This window comes from Zingiber officinale, chromosome 2A, assembly GCF_018446385.1.
Source record: "Zingiber officinale cultivar Zhangliang chromosome 2A, Zo_v1.1, whole genome shotgun sequence".
Classification (NCBI taxonomy): domain Eukaryota; kingdom Viridiplantae; phylum Streptophyta; class Magnoliopsida; order Zingiberales; family Zingiberaceae; genus Zingiber; species Zingiber officinale.
Window position 1 is genome coordinate 176251164 of NC_055988.1, and position 25722 is coordinate 176276885.

A 25722-nucleotide genomic window follows, 5' to 3' on the forward strand; every position below is an offset into this window, starting at 1 on the left:
CTTCCCATACCCAAGGGAGTGAATGAGAAGATTCATGCTATATGACATATGTTTGTTTGGTCCTCTAAGCATCTCCCGATATCATGGGTCACGATATATTTTTCCAAACAAGATGGAGACTATGGATTTCGGGACCTCCTTACATAGAATAATGCTCTTCTGAGTAAGACATTATGGAATATTCAATCCAAAACGGATTCGCTATGGGAACATTACATCAAGGGAGTTAACCTTTGATAATGAAAGTTTAAAGTATTGGACTCGCCTTTGATCAAGCGGTTGGTGAACATTTGAGATCAAATAGTTCAAAGGCTACACGAGCAAGGGGCGGCGAATATGGCACTACTAGCGTGTTTTGCTAGGAAAAAAGTGGGGCTGTCAATGCTTATGAGTTTTTTAAACCAAGAGGGTCTGTGCCAGCTTGGACATCGGCGGTTTGGAAGTCAGAACTCATGTCAAAGCACAAGTTTTTTGTATGGTTACTTTCACATGGGAAGCTACGAACGGTGGATTTGTTACCATATGAGCCAAATGAGACTTGTACTCTATGCCAACGGTAAGATGAATCAATTGTGCACATCTTATCACTCAAGTTCTATGGGACAAGATAAAGAGATAGATGGACATCATATATAAGGTCCGAAAAATTGAAGAGTTATTCCAGAATTTCAGCCAGCACTACAAAAGCGAAAGCCGCATCACAAAAGCAAGGCACTTTGTTGTTTCGAGTATAATTTGTGTTATGGGAAACTTGTAATAGATATCATTTTAAGGATCTTGTTCCCGATGTTAATAGAATGTTGTGCAAGCTACAAATACATGTGTATCTAACTTATAGTGATTGTAGTCCATGATTGTAGACTCTTACGGGTACTCTCTTGAAACATTTATAAACTATTTATCTTTCCTTAAAAACGAAGAATTAATTAATAAAGTGGTTAATGGTGGAGTTATCAATTAATCTACTCACTGATGCGTGTGAAATAATCCTCAAAGATAGCAGCTACTTGGTCTTCCAGTGACTCCAGGTCTCACCCTGCCACTGCTGGGCTTCGGGAGTTGCAAGGTTCCCTCACACTTGGCCTCTTCGATCTTACTTTTGATGTCGTTTCGTTTAGCTTTCAGCTTTTCCCTTCCTTTCTTCAACTTCTCGATGTCTGTTTTGGGCCGCCTGCTGGATTTTGACCGCCCGCTGAAGCACTTGTTGATGTCTATGTTGAAATTTAAGTTGGTGCAAGCCATGGCTAGCTGCAGGCGGAGGCTTCGGTGGCGATGGAGAATTGAAAAGGCTGAAGTGGTGACGCCAACAAGAGAACCATTTCGTGTTTTTGTAGACCGAAGAGCCAGAGACAAATAAGAACTAAGACAAAGGAGAGGAAGAGGTCGATCATGGTTGGTTTAGTCACTCACGTGTTGACTATTTCAGCTGGTTCAATTAGATATGCCAAAAGAAATCAATTGAAAACTTTAACTGCTAAAACACTTTTGTGCGTTTTTATTCTTCAAACTAGCTAAATGAACGCGTCGAAGGTATATCTACGAAACATCATTCACGCTGGGGCAAATTTAAGGGTGTAGGTTTGTAATAGATTGTGCATGAATGATGTTCCCTGGTGTTTGCCCTCATGATTTTCCTCCAAACCCTCAGCGAATGAAGATTATGTCAAACCTATCCAACACTCTCATAATCTTCAAGCACCAAAGCGAATCATGTTTCTATTTAATGAATGCTAAAGATCCAAATTTCTTATCTCTGTGATGATTCGAGATGCCTCAGAAAGCTTGTTAGCTCTCTCGTACGCACTCGCTGCCACCAGATGCAACTCTTTCTTATCGATATTCGGGTCATCCTTCAGCCTTTCGAGCAACGCTTCCAAACCTGCAAAATCTCTCCGGGCGCCCAGGAGGCTCATCATCTGGAAGTGCACCCTGTCTGAGAAAACACAACCTTCTTCCTTCATCTCCTGGTAAACGGCGTCAGCCCTGTCGAACTCCTGCAACTTCCCGTAAGCATTTAGAACTGTTGCAATCATCTCTGAGTCGGGAAAGTAACCCACTGATCTCATCTTCTCGAAGACCTCTATTACGTTTGTGTGCTTCCTGTTCCTGGAGAATAAGTCGATCATGCACTGGAAAACAGAGATATCCTTGATCTCCCCGGCGTCGGTTGCTTGCCTGAATAGCCAAGCAGCCTCCTCCACACGGCCGGCGTTGGCGAGTATCTTGACGGCCGTCTCCTTGGAGATGTTCTCCGGGTGTTTGAGGTCATGGAGCAAACGCCTTGCGTGCCCGACGAGGCCAGCCCTTTCGTATACCACGATTATTGTTTGATACAATACGGGATCGATTTCGACTCCTGAGCTCCTCAGCTTCTGGAAGAGCTTTGCAGCCCGATCGAGCTTGCCGGCCTTGCCCCAGATGGAGATGATGGTGGAGTATGTGATGGCATTGGGCTCGATTCCCTTCTTTTGCATTTCTTGGACCAAGTTGCCAGCTTTCTCGTGCTCTAGAGTTTTGCCGTAGATCTTGATCATGGTGTTGTAGGTCACCACGTTCTGCTCGATGTCCTTGCGCTGCATGAGGCGGAAGAGGTGGATTGCCTCGCCGAAGAGCTCTGCGTCGCCGTAGACGCGAAGCATGGTGTTGTAGGTGACGATACCGGGTTCGACCCCAATCCGCCGCATGCTCCAGAAAAGGCGATCCGCCTCCTTTGCCATGTCGAGCTGCCCGTACGCGTCGAGCATGATGTTGCAGGCGGTGAGGTCAGGGGCCACGTGGCGGGTCCGCATCTCGGAGAAGAGGGAGAGCGCCTGGAGGAAGCGGCGGCGGCGGACGAGGGCGGCGAGAACGGTGGAGAAAGAGATGGCGTCGGGCGCAACGCCGGCGGCGGACATGTCGACGAGGAGGAGGACGCGAGCCTCGCGGAGAAGGCCAGCGAGAGTGAGGCCGTGGAGGGCGGCGTTGAAGGCCCTGATATCGGGGTTGAGCCCGGCTGCGCGGAGGCGGGTGAAGAGCGCCAGGGCCTTCGCATGATCGCCGAGGCGTAGGGCTAACGTCATCAGCGTGGTGAAAAGGGGCAGGTCTGGGACAACGGAGTCGGCGTCCATGAGAGGGAGGAGGGAGAGGGCGGCGTCGAGCTTGCCGGCGCGAGCTAGGGCCGCGAGGATAGTGGAATAGGTCACGGGATCAGGCGAGGGGCGGCGGAGGCGGCGCATCTCGTGGAGGAGGCCGAGGGCGAGCGGAAACTGCTCGGCGCGGGCGACGTTGCGGAGGACGACGTTGAAGGCGAAGACGGAGGGCGGGTAGTCAGCGGCTTCGAGCATCCAGTCAAGGAGGGCGAGGGAGCGGCGGTGGTCGGGCTCGCGGGAGAGGAGGGAGACCATGAAGCGGGGAGAGAGGCGGTGTTCTCCGGATCGGTCCCCGAGGTAAGGGGACATGACGGCGTGGAGCTCCTCCGGCGAGGTGGTCTGGCTGAGTTGGAGGAGGAGGGAAGCCATGTCGACGGTTCGGTCGATGTAGTCGGAGCGGCTGCGGCGACGGCGGCGGGGATGGAGATCGGGGTTGCGCCATACGTCTCGAGCGGTGGTGGCAGTGGAGAGGGCGGAGGCGGAAGAGACACGAGAGTAGTAGGGAGGAGGAGGAGAAAGGCGAGGTGTTGTGGAGGGCGTACGAGGATAGCGCAGAGGATGAGGATGGTGGTGAGGAAACAGAGCAGGGCAAGCCGCCATTTCCGGTCCGCGAGGTCCGGGCCATCCATCGTTTATCGAATCGATCCGGTTTGCCCAGTCCGGTAATTTTTCAATTTAGCCCCTCAATTTAGCAACACGGCTGTTCTTTTACAACAGGAATGGGGTTTCTGAGATTAAGCTTTAATTTTTTTTTTATTTTATAACAAAAATGGAAAACAAATTAACAACCAAATCCAAATAATTAAACTAAAAGAGGTTTAAACAGAATCATTAAGTGAACAATTATAGGCAACAACTCCACCAAAACATAATTAATCGTGAACAAAAAAAACTCAATCATAAACATTTATATATAAAACAAATTTCATGAAAAACAAAAAATCAACAAGTGTAGAGCTCAGCTAACTCTTCCAACGTATCCCCCTCCACATCTGCCGCTGCATTCTCCAACATCCACAGCAAGTGGTCGAACAGCACCACCTCGCACCTCACTTGCACCTCATCAACACTTGATCGATCAATCAATGTGCTCAGCAATGGGTGATCCAAGTGCCTCTTCTCCACCGAGTACCTTCTTCGCGACTGGCCTACGAAGATTGTGATTGTCGTTGCCGCTTCATCGTTGTCCTCCCACGGCTCGAGATCTTGATCTTCTTCCCTCATGGATTTCGATCGGAGGCTGCTGTAGGAGGAGGTCCTCTTTAGCTTTGAGATGGAGAGGCTCTTGCATTTTCTTAGAATGGTGTTCATATTGGATTGTGACTTGAGGAGGAAACAAGGGTGGCTTAATATGCACACTAATAGCTAATAGTTAGGTGTTACATCACTTTTCGTTCTTCTAATTAATCGAACGAAGCATGGGGCCTAAAACACCTAACTTAGAAGAATGCCCCGAAGAATTATTAGTTCTCGATGTCAAAGGATGAATAAAATTTGAATGTAAGTTTAATTTCTAAATTTGGATTAAAGTAGATTAAGCTAGAGGGATGCTGTTTATTATGGGGATGATTGACGTTAGGTTGTGAAATATTGTATCTATAACAATCATTAAGGGAGTGGTTACTTTGCTTAGCTTTCAAGTTAATTTTTGTGCTAGCTACTAAAAGTGGTTGGAGAAGATATTTGGAGGAAAGTGTTTTAGTTAAATACACAAGTTTAGATAACTAAACTTGATATGAGATTGATGCCAACGACAAGGGAAATCATGGTGATCATTGTTTTCTATGTACATAATTCATAAAGATCTTTTGTTAGTAGGTAGAATTTAGCAAACAGTTCGTATTATTCTTAATTTTATAACTCTATATTTTATTTATGATAAATTCAGTTAGTCTTATTGACTAGTTCTGAGATAATCGGTCAGATTTCATGGAATTTTTTCATCGGTCATCAGAATAAATTAGAAAGTGCTTACGGCGGATGGCCAAGAAATCCAACATCCTTTGGTTCCCCATCTCATTTAGAGAAAAAATTCTTACAAATTCGTTATAACTAGAGATCGAACTGTGGGTACTTAGATAATAATCTGGATGCTTTGTCACTGCACCATAGCCTTAGGTCACCCTATTAACTAGCCTTGCGTGATTGGTCCAATCCTACGAAATTTTTTCACTGACCATCAGGATAAATCAGAAAACGCTCGCGATAGACGACCAAGAAGCGCAACATCCTTTGATTATCTCGTACCATTTAGAGGAAAAATTTCTACAAATTCATCATAGCTAAAAATCGAACGAGTACTTAGGTAACAAATTAAATATTTTATTGTTGCACCATAGCTCCTAAGCGCTCCATATTAGTTTATCATTCAAATTTGATTACTTTTATTAAATTTAATAAAGGAAAATTTTAAAATATTTGTAAAAGTCAAATAAATATTTTTTTAGGTTAATGAAAATAAAAATTAAAATTTGGGGCTAAAACTAATTAACAAAAAGACGATTCCCATTTGCTCACGGGAGAGACCAAATCATTGATCTCGAATCGAAGCTTGAGAGAGAAGAAAGAGCGAGCTGCGGCCGCCGGCCGTAGATTCCGTCCATAGCCGGAGGAGTACAGCTGACTTCGGTCGTCCTTCCTAGCGAGGATGGATTGGCGAGGGTGGTTGAGCTCCGTCTTTCCCCGTAGCGATTCTATCTCTAGGCCCCTGCTTACCGTGCTGCTCGTGTACTCCTTCTCGTCGCAGTTCCTCCCCATTGAGCCCTACCTCGTTCCCTACCTCACTACCGTCAAGGACTTCACCAACTACCAGGTACTGCCTGCGCTGCCGAATTATAATTGCGGGCCGTCCGGTTGTTTATTGACCTTTCAAATTGCTGAATGTTAAAATTCAACCACTGCCTTACGATTTTCCTAATACATTTCCAGGTCACAAATTTCATATTTCCTGTAAGTGTCTATGCTCAACTTATATTTACACTTATCATGGCGCCAGCAAGCTATTACCTCTCACACAAGGTGATGATAATTATAGGTAAAGTTCTAAATTCTCATCTTTCATTAAATTTCAATATATGTCAGCTATTATGTGAAAAAGGAGTAAAGACACCAACCATGTAATTCTCATGTTTTCTTTACGAGATAAAAGTTATATTGTTAGAAACTAGGAAGTTTTGTTTTAAAACAATTCCTTGGTTGCAGCATTTGATTTACTCTAGGATTTGCTTTTATTTTTTTTTAGCTTGGAGAAAGAGAATTCTCTAAATACATACAACCTTGATGAGAATCTTATATTTCCCATGTGTACTTCTAGGATGTTTGTCTAATACCATGGTGATTTTTCTCCCCTCCCATTTCTGAGTCCTTTTGGGTTCCATTCCTTTTCTTTTTTGGCTTCTTGTTGCATGAATTTAGATGAATTTATTTTTATATTCTGTGCTATCTGCTAGTTCTACTGTGATCAACATGTAACCTAAAGCTGATCTACATAAATATTGTTTAAGAGGCCAACCTAGTTGTGGTTTCAAGTTGTCAAAAATCAATTGCAAAGGCATCCTTATGAACGTGATGGATGACTATTATAACTATAATTCTTTTTGGTACTTTCTTAATGTCCAATAACATGTTCTCTTTCTTATCAATTTAAATTTCTGCTGATCAGAGATGCTAGTATTTTAGGTGCTTTTGGACTATCTCTGACATACTTGATAGCATGGTGTGGACAGTCACTCGTGGCTATGCAAATTATGCAGGCAAGTCCCTAATTAATGACACTAAGTTTCCATTCAAGTTGAACATTATTTACGCTGGTAAAATTTGAAAACCAATAGTATGCTGGTATATCCATGTTTATTTTCCCCTTAGATTGGTTGATGTAAATTTGATCCAAGATTGAGTTGTTATTTGTTGATTCTTCTTCTAGCATCTGTTGTTTTTCTTTTAATGTTTACCATCCTCATGGCAGTCATCCTAGTTGAAATAATAATGGGGAATTTCAGTTTGTTTGTAAAGTTTGCCTCAGTTTTTAGTTTACCCTTAAATTTAGTCTCTTGTGAGTTTCCCAATGAAGTTTACAATCGGTGATCAATTTTACATGACCGTTAGATTTTGAATGGACTACCTAGATCAGCAAACTGTATGCAAAAGAGCCAAGTGGCATTTTCTTGAGAAAGTTGATGGAAATTCCGAAATTGTGATTGGGAAAAACCGACAAGGGAAAGCAAACTTCCAGTATTAACTGACACATTTGCATGCTTAGAGAGAAATCACAAATCAGGATATACTTTGCAGGGAAGTTGAAATTTCCATTCTGCTGCAATGAATTATGATCAACATGATTGATTAATCATAATCACCACTCTGTGAACCATTCAGATGAAATATTTTGGTTTTATTTTGTTTTTTTCCTCATCCTTGTTGAATGGTCACAGCCCTATGCTAATATCTATGAGAGGATGTTGTCATTAGGTTGCTCTTGCTAGCTTTTCACAAATCTCGTTACATTTGCTACAGTGTCCCGGAATCGTAGACTGAGCATAGACATAAAATCTAGAAAGGACTTATTTACATATACATTATCAAAAGTAAACAAACAAACAAATAATTAAAATCAAGAAGGGAAAAGTCATAATGTTTGTATTTCTAGGAACTTGTGTCTAATGAGAAGGTCTCTTTCAAACTTATGCCTTATAATCTAATAATTACTCCAACTCTGCTGATATTAGAATATTGCTTATTACTTACCATTTTGCAAATAAGAATTTTATTGCACTTACAGATTAGGTCTTGTATAAACAAGGGAAAAAGGATGGAAATGATCGATAAGGAATTAGATTCAATTTGATTTATCCTATACTGTATTTCTGCTTTAGCAAAGTGTTGGAAGGCAAGTGCAACATTTATGGCAAGGCACCTTTTGGGCTTTCTATTGCGGTCATGTCTATCCCAGCAGTAACTGTGCATTGAGTGCTATAATAGATAAAACATTAATATATATATCTCATGAACAAGAAATGGAAATGCTATAATTGTTCTTGTCTTGGAGCATTATTTACTATGATAGATTAAGCTTCTTTTGTGTAAATAGATCAAAGAAAAAAAACGGTGGTTTCAACTTTCAAACATATGCTTCAAACATTAATCTTCTTGCTGGTAGGTTATGTATGGATTTGCGACATCATCACGGCTGGTCTTCTCATCATATATTTTTCTTCTTGTCTTGGAAGAAGACTATCAGATCATGGTACATTAGTTAACTATGTGAATTTCCCAGTGTCAACCTTTTTCTAGTTTATAAAGTAGGCAAAAGAATTACTCCCAGAAGTATTGAATGCTCTATTCTTTGCTAGCTTAATATTGGGTTTCTTTAGTCTTGAATTCACTTAACAACTGTTCAAGTATCATCATATGCTCACTCACTTTGATCTTTTGTAGTAATTCTGGTTAACTATATATTGTAAACTCTCTTCCATTGCCAGTGTATTAATCATCTTTAAGCTCTTTATTTTCCTTCAAAGAAGTTTTCTGTTATGAATTTGATTTTGCTCCATTTAGAAGCTATCTCAAACTTTAGTTCTGTGCTGTAATCCAAATGGGTGTTCTGTGGGAAAAGGATCATGGGCTGGTATCACTTGACACTGGATGCATGTGAAGTTTTTGTAGCATTAAACAATATCTTCCTTTTGTCTAAGGTGGTTAAAAAGGATTTTAAAGCATTGCAAAATAATATAGTGGTCATAATAATTGTATGCTTGAGTATTCATAGTTTCATATTCTAGGTGTGCCTTTCCTTTTATGTCAGAATTTTTCCTGTAATTTCCAAGAGCCTATGGGAATTGTTAGAGCTGTTGTTCCTACATAAAATTAGATGCTGGGAATTGTTAGAGCTTTTGTTCCTACATGAAATTAGATGCCTAAATATATGCTTTTTTACTTATATCTTGAGTTCTTTAAATATAGCTAAGGGTTTGTCATCCTATTTATTATTTTGCAAATATTGAATTTTGTGCAAACTTTGGTGTTTGGGAGTGACAATTGCATGCACCCTTATATTCCTGTTAGCATGTTTCCTAATTAACCAAAATCAGAACCTATCACAATGTTTAGCAGATGATGCACATTTTTTATCGGGATAGAGTTATTTTTCTTTATAAAGAGTTATTTTTCTTTATAAACCATATTGATCATAAATTTTAGTCTATGCTCATCTGCATCGGGATAGAGATGTAAAATCCAATTGCCTCTAGACAGGGGGGGCTAGATTACTATATCATGTTTTTTCTTGTATGGTTAATCAGCGACATATACTAATTTTATGTAGCCTATATGACCCAAAAATACCAGAAAATTGACAAGCTAAGCGTGAGAATTTTTTCTGTGGTGAGAAATGAACCTATATCTTCTCTTTGTAGTTATTGCAAATCATGAATTTCCATACTGAATCATAATCTATTAGCAAATATGCATTTTGTTCTCAATCCTTTCAAAAACATTCTCAACAATTGCTTCCCCAAACTAGTAATGGTAACTCTATCATCTATGCTTACACATTCATGGTGCTTAATTCTGCCGTAATTTTCAACTCATCTAATGTTATTTGTGTTGTCCTTTTTGTGCATCATCTTAGACACCCATCTACATGTTTCATGGAATATGTTTGTATTTACTTCCTGTAGCAAAATACTTCTCTATGCAAATCATGCTCCCTTCAGGCGAGCATTAAAACTCACTGATTTATTTTGTTTCATTTGCAGACCAGCCTAACTCAAACAGTTTCACTTTTATCCTTTGTGCTAGCTTCTGAATTGGGTATGCAAGTATTGGCTATACCATGCCTCCTGAAAAATTTGGCTATTTCTTAATTCTTGTCATAGCAATAACAACCACAGCGAGCAAAAACCATTATTTCCTTTTTATTTTCATATTCATAATTTATCATGGTTCATAATTGGTTGGTTTTAACTTTTAATTTTTGTTCTCTTCTTAGTTTTGGTTACATTATTTTTTTCTGTACTTATGTGGAAAATGTAAATTTTGTGTTGGTTTTTATGCATCTTTGTTTTAAGACTTGAAAACTTATATCCATGACATTCTTTTCTTATATTCAGTACACTTGGTATGTCATCCAAGAGAGTCGGGATTGAGTTCCTACCTCAGAACTGAATGATGTTCATAAATTTGGATCATAAGATCGGGGCATCAGATTGTAAGATCATACAATTTAATTAAATTATTTCAGAATTATTCTTAGATATTTATAATTTACCATATCTGACCGTAAAAGACACATTTATCTATTTAAGCTCCTATACTTGGGTTAACCCCATTCCATAAGTACACTGAATTTAATTTAGGTTTGCATAAACTTTTCACCGATGTGAATGGTATATGAGGGTTTAATCAAGCTTGAATAAATTAGAAATCACCTGAGGTATTCCTCTTATCTATAATCTACCAGGCTTTCTACAGTTTGTTCTACCGTTATGCTCAGGAGATCATACCTTCCTAAAGATCAATAATCTAAAAGATTGTTAGTTTATGAACATATGCCTGTCAGTTTTATTAAATTTTGTAAAATATTTTGTTTTTGGCTATTTGCTTATTATAGGTCAGTTGCTTGCTCTTACGGATTCTTCATACGAGATATACTTCATCATTTCACTTGTTGCGGTATGTGGACACAATCACACAGTTGTTGTAACCATTCAAACCTTCTAAGTCGGAATAATCACTTTAATATTTTCAGTTTTTTTTTCATTTTCGTGACATTATGATTTAGTGCTTCCCTGAATAATGTGTCATCGTATTTGCAGCTGATTGTTTCCTGTGCCTCTACTTTCCTTCTGCCTGCAGATAGTTCTTCACGTTCGTTGTCTTATCTGACTAGATTGGGGAATCCCAGCAAGGTGAGGATTCGATAAAGCAACATTGATTTGTACAACATTAAAAAGAATAAAGCTTTTGGAATTGACGGGAAATTTGTAAAAACTTTAATCTCACATCTAGCTTTTGGAAGGAGTTTGAGATATTAAATATAACATCTTCGATAAATTTTGATAGAGACACGATGTGGAAAGTGCATGATAGATCATGAACCATGCACATTGGCGGTGCACCGTCATGCACAACAGGTACCCATGTGGCACACTTTTTACTTTAGATTGTTGGTGCAGTGTCATGCAGAACCGCCATGCACAACAGACACCCATTGAACTTCCTAAATTGCTACGGAGGATGGCCTGTCCATGGAACTGTTGCACACACCAATAGTTTGGATCAATAGAGTGGATTAGATAGTCACTTCAAATTTAAGTAAGAATTGACTCATTCTAACAAGCAACAACCTTTCTCTCTCTTTCAGCAAGATTTTTTTCTCACTGTAGACAAAGTTATTGGCATTGAAAATGCACACTATAGCAGATCAATTCCTATGACTTTGTTCTGGAGTTGGTTGGACGGTGACTTCTTCCTCAATAGTGAAAGTTGCAAAATGGTTATCAATTTCAATGTAGTCCTGATAAAATTTATTGGATACTAATTTTGTTTTGGCAGCACCAATGAAGTTATACTTTCTCTACTTCTAACTAGTCCTTAAATCATGTTTACAATTTTCTGAATTCTGGAGAAAACTTGAATATTGAATGCAATAGCACAAGTATAAAACATTCTATCAGATTGTTTTATTCCAAAGCTACAGACGTTCAGTTAATTTGAACATTACCTAATCCACTTCCAGATATTCATTGATTTAATTTGCATACTTGCTATGAGTTATACTTGAGATTTTCTATGATGGAATAAATAAATCTCATTGCTCAAGTAGAGACTTAGTTGACTCTTTCTATCCGAACATTCTTTCCCTGACATGGATTGTGCCTTTTTAATTTGTCAATAGGGATGGACTGCTACACTGAAGGAAACGTGGGGTGGTAAGAGTTTAAAGATTCTCTCTGTGTGGTTAGTTCTCTTAACTGCAGCATGAAATAATTCTTATTTCTAAGTCTGAAGCAGCTTTATACAGAAATCAGGCTTTTCTGATGTGATTACCTTGACAGTTTCCAGTCCACCAAACAGATTGAGAAAACTCATGCAAATAAGTGTGTTGCCTACTTACTATGATATTTATTGGCAGCCAGAACTCTACACTTTTGGTTTGCACCGGAAAGAGTTAAGAGTGCATTTAAAGTTGAATCAAATTGAATAGGAACAGTATTCCCTCTGTGATTCATCTCTAATATTTGGCTGGACAACTTTAGGTGGATGAGGATGACTTATTCGAGTCTATCCATTCAATAGAGGTGAAATTTTTTATTCCACCTCTGTTATAGTATAATACATTACTAAGTTATTATTTTAAAACTAAAATGAAGATAAATGAAGTTAGTGAACAGGGCGCAAAGAGGACTAATGGAGCAAGTCAAATCGATTGAACCGAGCATGTTCAAGTGGATCAACCAAATGGGTGTGTAAAATTTATACAAACAAACTAGACCTACCTAGAGAGTCACATTGATCCATTGTACGCAGTCTTATCTTGCTTTTTGCAAGAGATTGTTTTCAGGATTCGAATCCGTGATCTTTTGATCACAAAAGAACAACTTTACCGTTGCGCCAAGGCTGCCCTTCATCAGAAGAATCAAATAAACTAAACAAATTGTATATAAAATCTATCATTCAATTAGTTATAGCATTTCATTATTACAACCAATTAAAAGAATGAAATGAATGCATTCTCTTTTTTTTTTAATGTCATGCCACTCCACTCTACTCTATCGTACGGATTGCACTCTTAGATTGTTCTGAATACCAACTTCATTTGCTAAGTTCACTGATCCAACTTGGAACTCAAGAAGTGCGTGTTGAAATATTAAGAAACAGATCACCAATTCTTGACATTTTTTTTTTAATTATACTGTTTCTTCTTTTAACAGGTGGGCACTTGCATTTGCGGGAGTTTCCTTGGTGCAAAACTATGGCACAACTCTCTTCGATGCTATTGATTCCCATTCAAAATTCAATGGACACATTTTAGCAATATCTGAAGCAGGAGGAAGTCTTGGATCTTACTGTGCCATTTATATCGACAAATTTTCCTATCGGTCGCGCCAGTTCATATATGTTCTGGGATCATTGTTCATGGGGATCATTTGTGTGCTCATGGGAGTTTACACAAAGATTTGGGGAGCATATCTCTCTTATGTGGTGATTTGTACTATCTACCGAACGTTTTCTTGCCTTGTGAGCGTGCAGTGTGGACGACTACTATCAAATGGACAGTTCATCCTACTCTTCTCAGTCAATAACTTTGCTGGGCTTCTAATTGAGACATTGCTTCAAGCTGCCGTTGTATGTATAACCTCTTCATGCAATGTTTCATTCTTGGAGAATTTTGGTTTTATAATGATTCTTTTCTGGTTACGAAATGAATCTGATGAGAATTATCATTCCCTCTTCATCCTTATTTATTTTTTGTGTCATCCAAGAAATACTTAATATCATATGTTGAAATTGCTGCTCCATGAATTAAGTTAAAGAATATCTAAGAATAGAAACACCCAAGCATATCATTAACAACTTGATGGATTATACGAGACTAGTAGAGTTATATCAATAGTTTGATTTCCCCCTCATAGTTGACTTGTTATTTGTCAATGGCAGGAAGTTGTGGGTCTATCAATATATTCACAGTTTATAGCCTTCTCTGGCTTCTTCTTTGTGGCAACAGCTATCTTCATTACCTTTTCCTGCATAGACTACAGAGGAGATGAATCAAATAAGTATGTGCTAACAGAAACTGGACCTGAAGGCATCCTTACTGCTGATACTTAATAACTTCATTCTAGAACCCCTAAAAGCTTCAAAGGTACATTTCTGCAAAGAGCTGCTAATTTTTTTCTTGGTTCCATTAAGGACGTATACCCAATTATGTATTTTCACTTATAAATCTTTTGTGGATAACAAAATTCTAAAGGGAAAATTACCATTTCAATTGTAAATGCACAATATTATTATTGCTGTAGTTTTCTACAAAATTACAAGGATTTTTGCTGTAGTATTCCATCATAGTTGCCCTAAGAATAGTAAATCATTTATATACTAAAAAATAGTTGGACCCATAAACAAAGGGAATGATGCCTCTAATATGGTACAGCACTTCAGCGCTTGCTAGAACTCTAGCACACCTCAACCCTATGAACCTGCATTATGTTGGAACTGATTTCAGCTGACTGACATATTGCTGTGCCAGGAACAAAAACATTCTTTTTGGTATCCAGATTCTAGATAACATACATCATCATAAGCTGTCAGTGGTTTGGTTTTTTGACATGTTGTCAACAACTTCTAATCCTTCCTTTGAAGCAATTATCACAGTGCATCTACAATGGTAATCAAAAGAAGGATAATGCACACTTATTTGTTGGTGCTTCAAGAGGCAAATTAGATTCCAAATATTCTTCACAAGATTAGAGTAATTAGCTTTTGCAGAAAGACAATACTTAATTTAGCAGAGAATCTCCGTATTATAGCAGTTATAAGTCTATGCCAAATTCAAAAGAGAGAACATATTCAACAATGGTCAGAGAATACTAACGGAATGCGACATATGATTCCATGGTCCACAACGCCGTCAACTTGATCCAGGCTTTCTGCAACTTGACCTACACATTCTTCAAGAGATACATTAAGAATGCAATAATAAGAAACAAACATCAGCCAAGTTCCAAATCTCTAATGCCATTAATCATTAACAAACAGCTATTGTAACTACATTCTCGTGTTTTATGCTCTATGAAAATTAACATTAGTCCCTGAAGACAACAAAGAAACGGTATTGGTTAGATGGAATTTGTGAAAAGAGGTATCTTACCTAGATCGAGTATAGGAGACGTGAAAATGACATCAAGAACATGGTGTCCTTCTTTAGTAACTAATGGGAAGTCGCCCCCTAGAGGGCCGGCACCTCCAGATAGTGATCTTCTCCACACCTTTGCAACAAACCAAGAATACGAGATCTTGCACAGCTATAGTGTAGATAAACTCACAAAAAACAATCAAACCATTGATATATAGGAAACAAAATGCATTTTTGTGCATTCTTTTTGTCTATGTAGCTATTGAAGTATTCATTCTCCTATGTCTTTCTACATCTTTAGTCCTTTTTGATGAAGTTATCGGCTTTGTTCATAGAATAACTCTGTTTGGCAATCGTGTTCTTATATTAGAGTGGCTAGTTCCACACATCTGGATTCATGGTGATCGATATCGAAATGCTCCCTCAATCAGCGGAAATATTCATTCCCAGACTGATCATAGCATGTAAAAACATACCTCGGCATCTCCAAGAAACAGATCGTCTATTTGTTCAGCAGTTTCCAGCCAATTACCCTGACAACCACAACTAAAATCTTGTTGGCTATCTCATTCACACTGCTAAGATCTATGGCATTTTCAAAATCAACAAAACATACACTAGTAATCAGGACTGGAATAGATCCACCAAGTTCACCAGTATATTGATTGTCAGTCACAATGTAAGCAAGTCCACTAGCTCTCTTTATAATTGACTGCACAAAAGCACACCAAATCCACAACAAATTTCATAACCTGAATTCAATTTTAGTGATTCCTTGTAGATATACAAACGGCTAGGAAGATTTACCTTCTCTTGGATTATGGACTCGCCACCATCCAATTTTCTCCGACCAATCACGGCGGTTAATGTTCTCTTATCAATTAGATCAGCATCGTCAAATGCAAAATCAATCTGAATTAAAACCAGAAGATTATCAACTTCAACTGCTCTAATTCATTGGCACGAAATCTTAATCCTTACAGAAGGGACATGAGATAGAAGTTGCATATTGTACTAGAAAACACTTTAAAACATGAAAAATACTCACTAAAACAAACAGATAAGTATTCAACATATTTGACAATAAGAATGGATGCACACTTGAAGATTTTCTTGGTAATTGTCCAGTGGAATTCCTGCCATTGCTGCTTTACTTGCACTAGACACAGATCTGCAAAAAGAAGACAACAACAAATGTGTAGTGGATAAAACATGCCATTGCTGAAGTATAACTGTAAATAATAGCACAGAAAAACAAAATAGTGGAAGATTCTTAGTCGAGTTAAGTCAGTAATAGCATCTAGATGGCTTGGGTCCTATAGCGGAGGATCTTAACTTTGCATAAGCAATCGGTTTGAATGTACTCGGTGAAACACTTGAACATGTAATTAGCGACGTAGGTAAAATTACTCACTAATCTCAGGTAACACGCATATGATATATTCAATTGTTCCAAGCTTGATCATTGGAAAACAAACACATCCAGTTAATCTGGTTGACAAGGAAAGCTGTTATAGCTCTTGTAGCAATAAGCTGGCTCCAGATGGACTCCCTGGTCATCTAGTGGAGCGTCATTGGACGAGTGTTCACTATGAGACGTATAAAAGGCGAATCAAGATCATATCAAAAAGGACTAAGCAAGGACCTTAACTCAACTCACTCTGACTAAGCTTGGAGCAGTTCAGTTGAGCTCAATCCAACCTAGCTGAACCCTTCCCAACACATCCTGATGTAGCTAATTTCCCCAATTGGTTTTAACCATAACAGACAACTAAATTCAAAGACTAGCAGAGTTATCTATTAGGGTTTTAACTTTTAACCATAAAATTTAGTTTCTTCTTTGACACCAAGCTAGCCCCCGAGCTATGGTGCAGCGGAAGGATGTCAAGTTATCACTCAAATATTCACGATTCGATTCCCAACTACAATGCATTTATAGGGATTTTGTAGTGCATTTGTAGGGATTTTTCCTTCAAATGGGGCACACAATCGAGATGTTAAGCTTCTGGGCCGTCCGCCATGAGGGCTTCTCGGTTGGTAGAAAACTTCCGTGAGACTGGATCGGTCGTCCTAGATTCTATGTTACCTAGTTCAATATATTTTTTTTTTCCCATTGACACCAAACTCCTTTTTTGTTTTGTCTGAGTACCAAGTTCACCTTTGCTGGACTCCTTACTAATGCTTAAAGTATGAAACATTAATTATGGGAGAAGAAGGAAATGAGCCATCAAATGCGTTGGAAGGAGAAGAAGGAAGGCTCACGTTGGGACTCCGACGACGTCCTTGAGGCTTCCGTCTCGTAGTCGGTGGCCAAGATACTGTATGGCCAATCCGGAGGCGCGTCCCGACCCCAATCCCACCACCATCCCGCTCCTCACATACTTATCCACCTTCGCCATCCACCGGATCCAACACGGTTCAGTCGATCGGAAGCAAAACCTAAAAGAGAAGGCAAAGACGGCAGGCAATCTCCCCCCAAAGAGACGACATTTGTGAGAGAGTCACTAACCGTAAGTTTGGCGGCCGCGAGGAGGTCGGGGCTACTGCACGCCACTGGGGGCCTTTGCTTAAAGAAGAAGCCGGCGGTATTCCGGCGGTGGGGAAGCGAGGAGGCTGGGGCGGCGCCGGAGAAGGATGCGGGGGCGATTGCGTGGGCCATTGGCGGTGGCGGAGGGTTCCACGGAGGATTATCTCTTCCTCCGCGCTGCGTCGAATGGCACGCGACTTACTCTTTTTGGGGAAAAAAAAACATATATTTTTTTTTCTAATTTTCTGATTTGTTCTATTTTATTTTTTAAAAAAATAATAGTATTATCCATTGGCATGTCTAAGTCTCACCACTTAAATTATATGCAATCATGATTTACTAAATATAATTTGGGTTAAAGTAAAAGGAATCCTCTTTTTATTAAAATCATCCCAAGTCTAACTAAAACAAATGTCTATCCCACATGAGTACAATTATATTTTCGAAATTATCCTTACTTTTTATTTTGTTGGCAAGAAAGATACATTCTAACGATTCGAATAAAAAAGATAACCTTTTAATTTTTGTCCATATAATTTTTATATACAAATACATTTAAAAGATTTGTAACATTTCCTCTATTTGTATAATCGCTTAGCTTTTGTGAAAAATTTAGTCATCGAACTTTGTTTTCCACAAGGTTTATTTTATTCCACTTTCTACCGGACGACATCAACCAAAATCTTTCTCAATTAATTTCGTATCATCGATTTACTTGACAGGCTTTAAGAACAAACTGATAAACAAAAAAATATTATAGTTAACTCAGATGCAAAAATAGTTGAAGAAATGAACTAGAGCTTCAGAAGAAAGGTTGCTTGATAATTGCAGGAGTTAGAGAATGATAAGATAATTTTAGAGTCTGAAACCAAAACATTGTCATGAAACAGGAAAAGAAACGAGTGGAATAATTATTCTTGCTTTCTCCATCAGTTGGAGATGGATCAAAGACCCAATGACACCAATGAGAATGAAGAGCAAGATAGGTTGTTCTTGTTGTTGAGGATCTACTTGGATCTCTGCCTCATCTTTCTGCGTTTCCTCTTCAGCCTCCTCATCCGCTTCTTCTTCCACTGCACAAAGAAGGCCAAGTTTAAGTGGCAAGTAATCCAAAAGTATGGAAGAAACAGTCGGTTGATTGATGCTCAAGGTGGCATTTTAAGGGGTTAGCTGATTAAGAAGACGAGTAAAACTGATAAAAGAGAAAACAAGAAGAAAATTGGTCTTTTGAAAACCAGACAAGATGGGGGTTATCTCAAAGAAGTAACACTTCATTAAGGTTTCCACAAACTAGAGTTGTCAATGAGATAGTGCTTGAAGCTCCTTCACTGTTTATCCTCTTCTTCCCTCTTTGATTCCTCCTAATGATCAATGATGATCCACACCTCCTTGATACATCATCAGCACCACAGACATATCTTATTCCGGTCAAACAACACTAAAATCTCAGAATGGAACAAGCTTTCAAACCTAAGCTTCAGTTAAATTGGGGATTGGAGACCAATCAGAACGATTGAAACAACAATACATCTCAATTGGACGACCTGAGGAATTGCAACTTTGGGGTTTGATGAATCAAGTACTCAACCCCTACAAAGCTTAAAGAATCATGAAAAACTATGATGTGCATTTCAGAAATAGGACATTAGTACACTCCAATAAAAACTGTTTGGAAGCACCACCTCCAGGAGAGTGCAAGTGATTTCTTAGCATGCAAAAAGAACTTGGTGTTGGCATATTTAAGTATATGCTTATGAAGTTAGAGAACACCAAATACTGATAACATATCAGAAATAGAAGGGTACTGCTACTTCAATAAACTGTCAAAATGAAGCACCATCGAAGTGATTGCTTAGTATTCAGACAACTAAGTATCCATACTTACAGATCTTAGAAAAACATGAAGAAAAAAACATTGCAATTTTGAACTGTCAAAATTAAGCACCATGATTGAGGAGAGTGCAAGTGATTTCTTAGTATGCAAAAGAGGATAAAATACAACAACCAAGTCTTATCCTACTAGGTGGGATCAGCTATATAGATCCTTTTACGTCATTGAATTCTATCTCCTACTGTATCATCATCTATACTTAAATAAATTTTATCTTGCTTTATTGTATCTAACAAAGTCCTTTTTGTTCTTCCTCGTTTGATATGTATATTTGTCATAGTTTCACATCGTCTAATTAAAGCATTTATTGATCGTCTAATATATGCTCGTACCATCTTAAACGTGTTCTCAAAATTTTTCCTCAATAAATGTAACTCCAAATGTCTCACTAATACTCTCATTTCTTATTTTATCCATTCTCATATATCCACACATCCACTTTAATATCCTCATATCTGCAACTTTCATCTTCTACTTATGTGCTTGAATCATAAACTAATATTCAACTTCATATAACATAATAGATCTAACTACAATTTTGTAGAACTTTCTTTTAAGTTTTAGAGATACTTTACGATCACATAAAACACCCGACGCTCTCCTCCATTTCAATCATCCTACTTGTTTTCTATGTAAAACATCTCACTTAATTCCTCCATCATTTTGCAAAAATTATCCTAAATATTAAAACTCTCGATTTCAAACAACTCCTTATCTCCTATCTTAACAATTGTCTCATTACGTCTAATATTGCTAAACTTAAATTTCATATATTCTGATTTTATTCTACTAAGCCTAAAACCTGCAAAGATTATAATTTAGTATTTATTTTTTCACGTATTTCATCTACTAAAACAATATTATCTGCAAACAATATGCACCACGGTACTGTGTCTTAGGGTTTAGGAGGATTAAGTGAATAAGGTAAATGCAATATGTAAGATGATGCAATTCACTTTTTCTCTATTATATAACGCTATTGTTCCCTCCCTCAAAAACACAGAATAAATATTTATGCTTTTAAGTTGACCTTTTTTAAATCATTGCACAATTAGAAACTAACAACAATTAACATACATTTCAATTGATTATACAAGAAAACAAACACAAGAAGAAACTTGAAACAAACAGAAAAATCTATGATACACAAATAGCTTTGAAAATGATTAATCCAATATATATATATATATATATATATATATATATAAACTTGTTCATAGATAACAGAAATATAAAAACTGAGTTAATACTCCAACATTTTGTCAACTTTAAGCCTTAGACGTTATCACTAGCCAAAGATCACATTTTCATATGAAACAAACGAGAGAAAAAAACTTTTTGAACCTAATTCATGTGTAAAAAGGATCCATCCAAAGAATTCTAGTGGAAGGGGCGATGGAGTGTTAAAAATGATCAATCCTAGAAAAATCATGTTAGTAGGTAACAGAAATATGAAAAAAAAAAAAAAGTTCATCTGCGTCAAGTCGTCTCCTACATGGAATCGCTAGCCACAGATGAAAGAAACTAGGAAACAAAAGGCTTTCTTAACCCAATTCACACCATAAACGCAAAGGAATCTATTGAAAAGGGATGAAGGAGAATTAAGCCGTGATGTCAAAAGCTCTCACCTTTGCCCTCATCGTTGCGTCAGCGTCGTCCAACCCCTAACGTATCCCCTCTCGCGGCGATCGGCTGCTTCTGATCCGTCAAGGTCTTACCATTCAATAGTTATTTATATAGCTCACGGATAACCCTAATCAGATAAATTAGTGAATTTGGGTTAATAATGGGCTTCGGCCCAACCATTTTTTGCCGGTCTTGTAAAAATTGGGATCAACTTTTTGTAATCCAGTATCCAAATTACGTATAATATAACCGGGACGTGATCTTTTTCAAACTCGTTATGTATAAGATGACCTGGATGAGATTTGAATTTGTATTTGGTTTAAGTTATGGTATATAATTTTGATTATATGATTATATAATAATATAATTAAAATTACGAAGAATAAAATATAATTAATGTTGTTTGATTCAATATTTAATGTATAATTTAATTTAATATTTTACTGTATTATTTTTTATTACAAAATCAATATTTAATGTATAATTTAATTTAATATTTTACTGTATTACTTTTTATTACAAAATCAATGGAACTATTTTTTTTACTTTATGTGTTATAAAATATTGCATATTTTTATTTTTATTTTTATTTAATTTTTATAATTTAAATAAAATTTTTGTTATTAAAAAATTTTAGGGATACTTTTAGTTAAAAATTTTGTTATTTCTGAAATTAAAAAAAAAAAATCTTACTTTCTCAAAATTTTCGGATTCTATGTTATATATCCCTTTTACTATTATATATCCCTTATATGTTTATTGTCGATTATCTAAACTAAACGATAATCTTAGATAGATAATTAAAATTAATAAATATAATCCCCAACTAAATATACTTTTATTGTCTAGGAAGTTTATCCTACCTCCTACCATCCCACCGTAACTGGAAAAAAAAAATCAACTTATTAAGCCAATATTTCTTGAATAAAACTAAATCAATTAATTCGACAGACTAAAAGTGAGCTGAACCAGTAAATTCGCTGAACCAGTAAATTCAATCGACTAGAAGTGAATGAACCGGTCAGTTCAATCGAGTAAATAAAATAGACAAATTTCTCTATAAAAAATGGTTACATCATATTCAAAAAAACAAAGAACACTCTCATTACAACAAATGAATGGGATTGATCTCACTGTTTCCACACAAAAAGATGACAAATAAAAGTGTTTTTCTCTACTCTAGATACATAACAAATTCAATACTGAAAATCTCTGGAATTAGATTTCCTGCTTTCATTTGTCAGTACTAAGAATGTGCTAGAAAGTAGAACTGAAATGGTTTAGGAATGTCATGGATGTACCGTGCCCAGATCCAATAGCCTTCTAATGATATCGTTGTTCTATCCAGTGAAACTGAGAAAAAAGGACTTGAAAGACTAGGGGCAGTCGGCATGGATCGTATTCAGAAACTTGAATCTCGTGGTGATGTAACCTTCTTCCTTGAAACTCCTAGACATATGAACTTTCATATGGGCATATAACCTCTGTCTTGTAGCCCGCTGCGTGAAAATGTCCGACTCAAGAACGACTTCCTATTTATCGACCAACTCCTCCTCATGGCATGCCGCCTTTGCCAAGAAGTTATCCTCGCGTAAAGCAAAGGAAAAGAAACGACGATTAGAATCAGAAGCACAATCGAGCCACAGAGGATCAAGACATTCCGAAATCCATCTTCCAGCCCGGGATATTTCTGGGCTGTCCATGGCACACCACCAACGTTCATTCCGAATACTGTTAAATGAACCAAAGGCATCGCATTAGCATTGCCATATGACAATTAAAAGATCTTCAGTAGGAGAAAGAGGACTTACTTCCTGTCACTATAGATAAAGGAAGAAAGATCATAGAAAGGAAGGAAAGATAATATAGCTTCCGATTTATTTGTTCAGACTGCCAGCTATCGAGACCAGCTTGAATTGCAGTGACCCGATTTACTATAAATCCCAAATTCTCTTTTAACCTCCTTAGACGTCCTATTAGTTCTTCAAGCGCGACAATATCTTCATTTGCAAACCAACTTTTGGTTGAACATTTTTCCTTCACACGCGGGAATACTTGTTCACCATGTGATACGACCTGGATTATAACAAGATCCAGAAAGAACACTTAACCAAAGCAGTACAAGAGATTAATTTCATGTAAACATGAAACATCTGTGTCATCCAATTGGTTAGCTAAGTAGGTAGAGAAAAATCTTGACAATATCAAATAGAAACTTAGGATACATCAAGATAATAACAAACATACTTGTAGTAGGCGCTGTATGTTCAAATGCATTTTGGGAAATCTTCGATCATCCAACATTTGCTTCTTCAATGCAGAGCCACCTGCACTAAAAGTGATTATTCAGAAGTCTCTAGGAAATATATCTGGCATATAGCAAAGATATACAAAATTGTTAAACTATGTGGTGTAAGCATCCAAACACCATGAACAAATATTGGTTAAATTGAATATTTGAACCCAAGAATCAGAAACAATTAACTCATCGCTTATAGGTTCAAAGCCACTACTAAATAGTCCAACAATGACATTACATGGGAAATTAACCAGGTGAATGCAATCAGTTTGTTGTGTTTGTACTCATACATGATATAGCACTTTTGGTGGATAAAATAAAGCATTTGATAAGGGAAAAACAACACCCTCATTATCTCTATATCCTCTTAGATCTCAATTCCATCTCATAACACTATTATGTTGATAATTGCATTACTTTCCTAGCTTTTTGAACTTCTTAAATTTTGTTTCAAAATTACTAGGATTCTACTCAACCAATCGAAACAGTATTTGACTAATATGGTTAGAGTTCCATGCATATATATATAAGAAACGGGCCATTTCCTCTGTAGTAGCTCTGAATTTTATCATATACAATATGGTGACATGGTCAAAGTCTTGGTATATCTAGATTTATTCTATTTGTGTCTCTGCAATTCAAGCTTAGAGTTTATTCTATTTGTGTTCCCATCAATTAGCAAAAAAATTTGAGGAAACTTTGTAAAGCTAAGCTTTCGATCCCTCGTTTTGACCTTCAGCATCAATGATAACATTGTCCTACAAGTATATCGATGATGATCTTCTAAAAATTAAAAAGAAGAAGCAATTACCCTTGTCTAGTTCTAGCTCCACTGAATCCAATTCCATCTCAAGCTTCGTCACGATATCTTGGACATGGTCGACATGAGTGTCGATAATGTGCACAACAAGGTTAGAAACTCTGTGAGGAACCGGATTATCTGCCTCTTCTGAGTGGTTCATTGTCAACAAAAATTCAAGAACATGCTCCCGAATGACAATGCCACTGCGTCCATCCTCTTTTCTTGCTAAACCTGGGCCTTCCACACTCGGGATCTCCGACAGAAGCGACTGCCCTGTGGGCGAAAAGCCCAATCTTGGAACCCGTCCGAGGCTCACCGTTATGACAGAGTTCTCAGTGACCCTGACAGCCAGCCTCATTGTGAAACTACTCGCCGCTGGACCGGGAGAATTCACTCGGAAGACGAGAGCACCGTCAACGTATCCGCAGAAGGGACCGTTGCTGATTAGGGTTAAAATGTCTTGGAGCTTCAATGGGGGGCATAGAACATCGATGAGATACTGTGCAGAGACAGCCAACTTCTGGTTCCCCTTTGGGAGCTCCAACTGATACCAACAGAACTCTCGCCCATGGCCTTCCTTCAAATCCCATTCCTTGTTGAAGTAGCTGCCCAATCCATCGAAAAGATAGGCTTTTTGCCGCACCGCGCCGGGGAAATGGGGGAAGTGCCGAGGCTCGCTCACGAGTGGCTCCAAGGAGGGTTCCGCCTCCACATCTTCCCCCTCCGCCATCGCGTCGTCAGCAACGAGCTCCATCGCAGTAACACCGGCGCTAAAGAGCCATAAAGATCCAATCTTTAAGCAGAAAAGCAACCAAGAAAACCAGATTGAGGGAATGCGGAAACTATCGCAATCAAAACGAAATCTCGGAATAATAAACAAGAAAAGATTAAACTTTTTAGATGAGCATCCACCTCGTTTTAGGCGAAAAACACGCCAATCAGGTTGGTCGAGGAACTCGCTTGTCGAAGGCGACAGGGGCCTTGGACATTGATGCCGAGGAGATCGAGGAAGACGCGGAGAGAGAAATGGCGAGATAAAGGTTCGAAAGGTCGTCGTAATCGGCACCTTCTGCGATGCTTCCTGCCTTCCTCCAACGTTACGCCGACTAAATTAGGAATAATTATAATAAATGGATTCTATTTATAAATATTTTTAAAAAATATATTCTTTTACAATAATTTAAAAATACTTTTAATATTCAATATCTTATTTTTTAAAATGAAATTACAAAGATAATTTTTAGTCATATTGAAGTTAGTTTAGCAAAAGAATTTTTCTTTTAATAAATATTATTATTTTACTATTTCATCACCAATATTTTCCTTTACTATCTTAATATCGTTTTTATTATTCATATTAAAAATAATTTTAAAATTTATTAAAAATTTTTACAGACACATTAATCAATGATCTAAAGTTTAAGTGTAATTATTATTGAAAATATTTCTTATTAATCAATTATAAATTTAGAGTTCTATATAGTCTTATATTTTAGAATTGGTAATACTAAAAAAACTTTTACTGACGATATTATAAAATATATTTTTCTCAATTTTTTGATTAAGATTAAATATAATATTAAATTAATTTTATATAA

General features: G+C 37.6%; 5 protein-coding genes and 1 long non-coding RNA gene across 8 annotated transcripts; 1 reads left to right on the top strand and 5 right to left on the bottom strand.

Annotated features, from left to right (window-relative positions):
• Positions 1-1451: 1451 nt before the first annotated feature.
• On the bottom strand, positions 1452-3738 carry LOC122043434 (pentatricopeptide repeat-containing protein At5g39980, chloroplastic-like). The gene has a single exon (XM_042604034.1). The coding sequence runs from the start codon at positions 3726-3728 to the stop codon at positions 1731-1733; it is 1998 nt and encodes a 665-aa protein (XP_042459968.1). The 5' UTR covers positions 3729-3738; the 3' UTR covers positions 1452-1730.
• Positions 3739-4070: 332 nt separating this feature from the next.
• LOC122044303 (auxin-responsive protein SAUR78-like) lies at positions 4071-4439 on the bottom strand. Its single transcript, XM_042604810.1, has one exon. It carries the CDS (start codon positions 4437-4439, stop codon positions 4071-4073), a length of 369 nt encoding a protein of 122 aa, XP_042460744.1.
• Positions 4440-5608: 1169 nt separating this feature from the next.
• LOC122043435 (thiamine transporter 2-like) lies at positions 5609-14184 on the top strand. Its single transcript, XM_042604035.1, has 10 exons — positions 5609-5940; positions 6057-6162; positions 6807-6880; positions 8284-8370; positions 9881-9935; positions 10735-10796; positions 10940-11032; positions 12022-12083; positions 13058-13472; positions 13785-14184. Exons 1-10 carry the CDS (start codon positions 5776-5778, stop codon positions 13953-13955), a joined length of 1290 nt encoding a protein of 429 aa, XP_042459969.1. The 5' UTR covers positions 5609-5775; the 3' UTR covers positions 13956-14184.
• On the bottom strand, positions 14104-17718 carry LOC122043436 (probable ribose-5-phosphate isomerase 4, chloroplastic). Of its 2 annotated transcripts, none has more exons than XM_042604036.1 (10): positions 17489-17718; positions 17242-17369; positions 16081-16150; positions 15787-15891; positions 15596-15691; positions 15456-15512; positions 14995-15148; positions 14719-14785; positions 14418-14503; positions 14104-14323 (listed from the first exon to the last, which is right to left on the bottom strand). In XM_042604036.1, exons 1-9 carry the CDS (start codon positions 17636-17638, stop codon positions 14422-14424), a joined length of 909 nt encoding a protein of 302 aa, XP_042459970.1. In that variant the 5' UTR covers positions 17639-17718; the 3' UTR covers positions 14104-14323; positions 14418-14421. The 2 variants fall into 2 exon arrangements, with proteins under 2 accessions (XP_042459970.1, XP_042459971.1); XM_042604037.1 differs by having other exon boundaries at positions 14995-15112; positions 17489-17717.
• Positions 17719-18287: 569 nt separating this feature from the next.
• On the bottom strand, positions 18288-21135 carry LOC122043437. Its single transcript, XR_006129502.1, has 2 exons — positions 21026-21135; positions 18288-18579 (listed from the first exon to the last, which is right to left on the bottom strand). It is a non-coding gene; the product is annotated as an uncharacterized LOC122043437 (long non-coding RNA).
• A 923-nt stretch (positions 21136-22058) lies between these two features.
• On the bottom strand, positions 22059-25196 carry LOC122043438 (zinc transport protein ZntB-like). Of its 2 annotated transcripts, none has more exons than XM_042604039.1 (5): positions 25037-25196; positions 24134-24894; positions 23271-23350; positions 22835-23099; positions 22059-22754 (listed from the first exon to the last, which is right to left on the bottom strand). In XM_042604039.1, exons 2-5 carry the CDS (start codon positions 24876-24878, stop codon positions 22489-22491), a joined length of 1356 nt encoding a protein of 451 aa, XP_042459973.1. In that variant the 5' UTR covers positions 24879-24894; positions 25037-25196; the 3' UTR covers positions 22059-22488. The 2 variants fall into 2 exon arrangements, with proteins under 2 accessions (XP_042459973.1, XP_042459972.1); XM_042604038.1 differs by having other exon boundaries at positions 24134-24917; positions 25037-25195.
• Between the last annotated feature and the right edge of the window lie 526 nt (positions 25197-25722).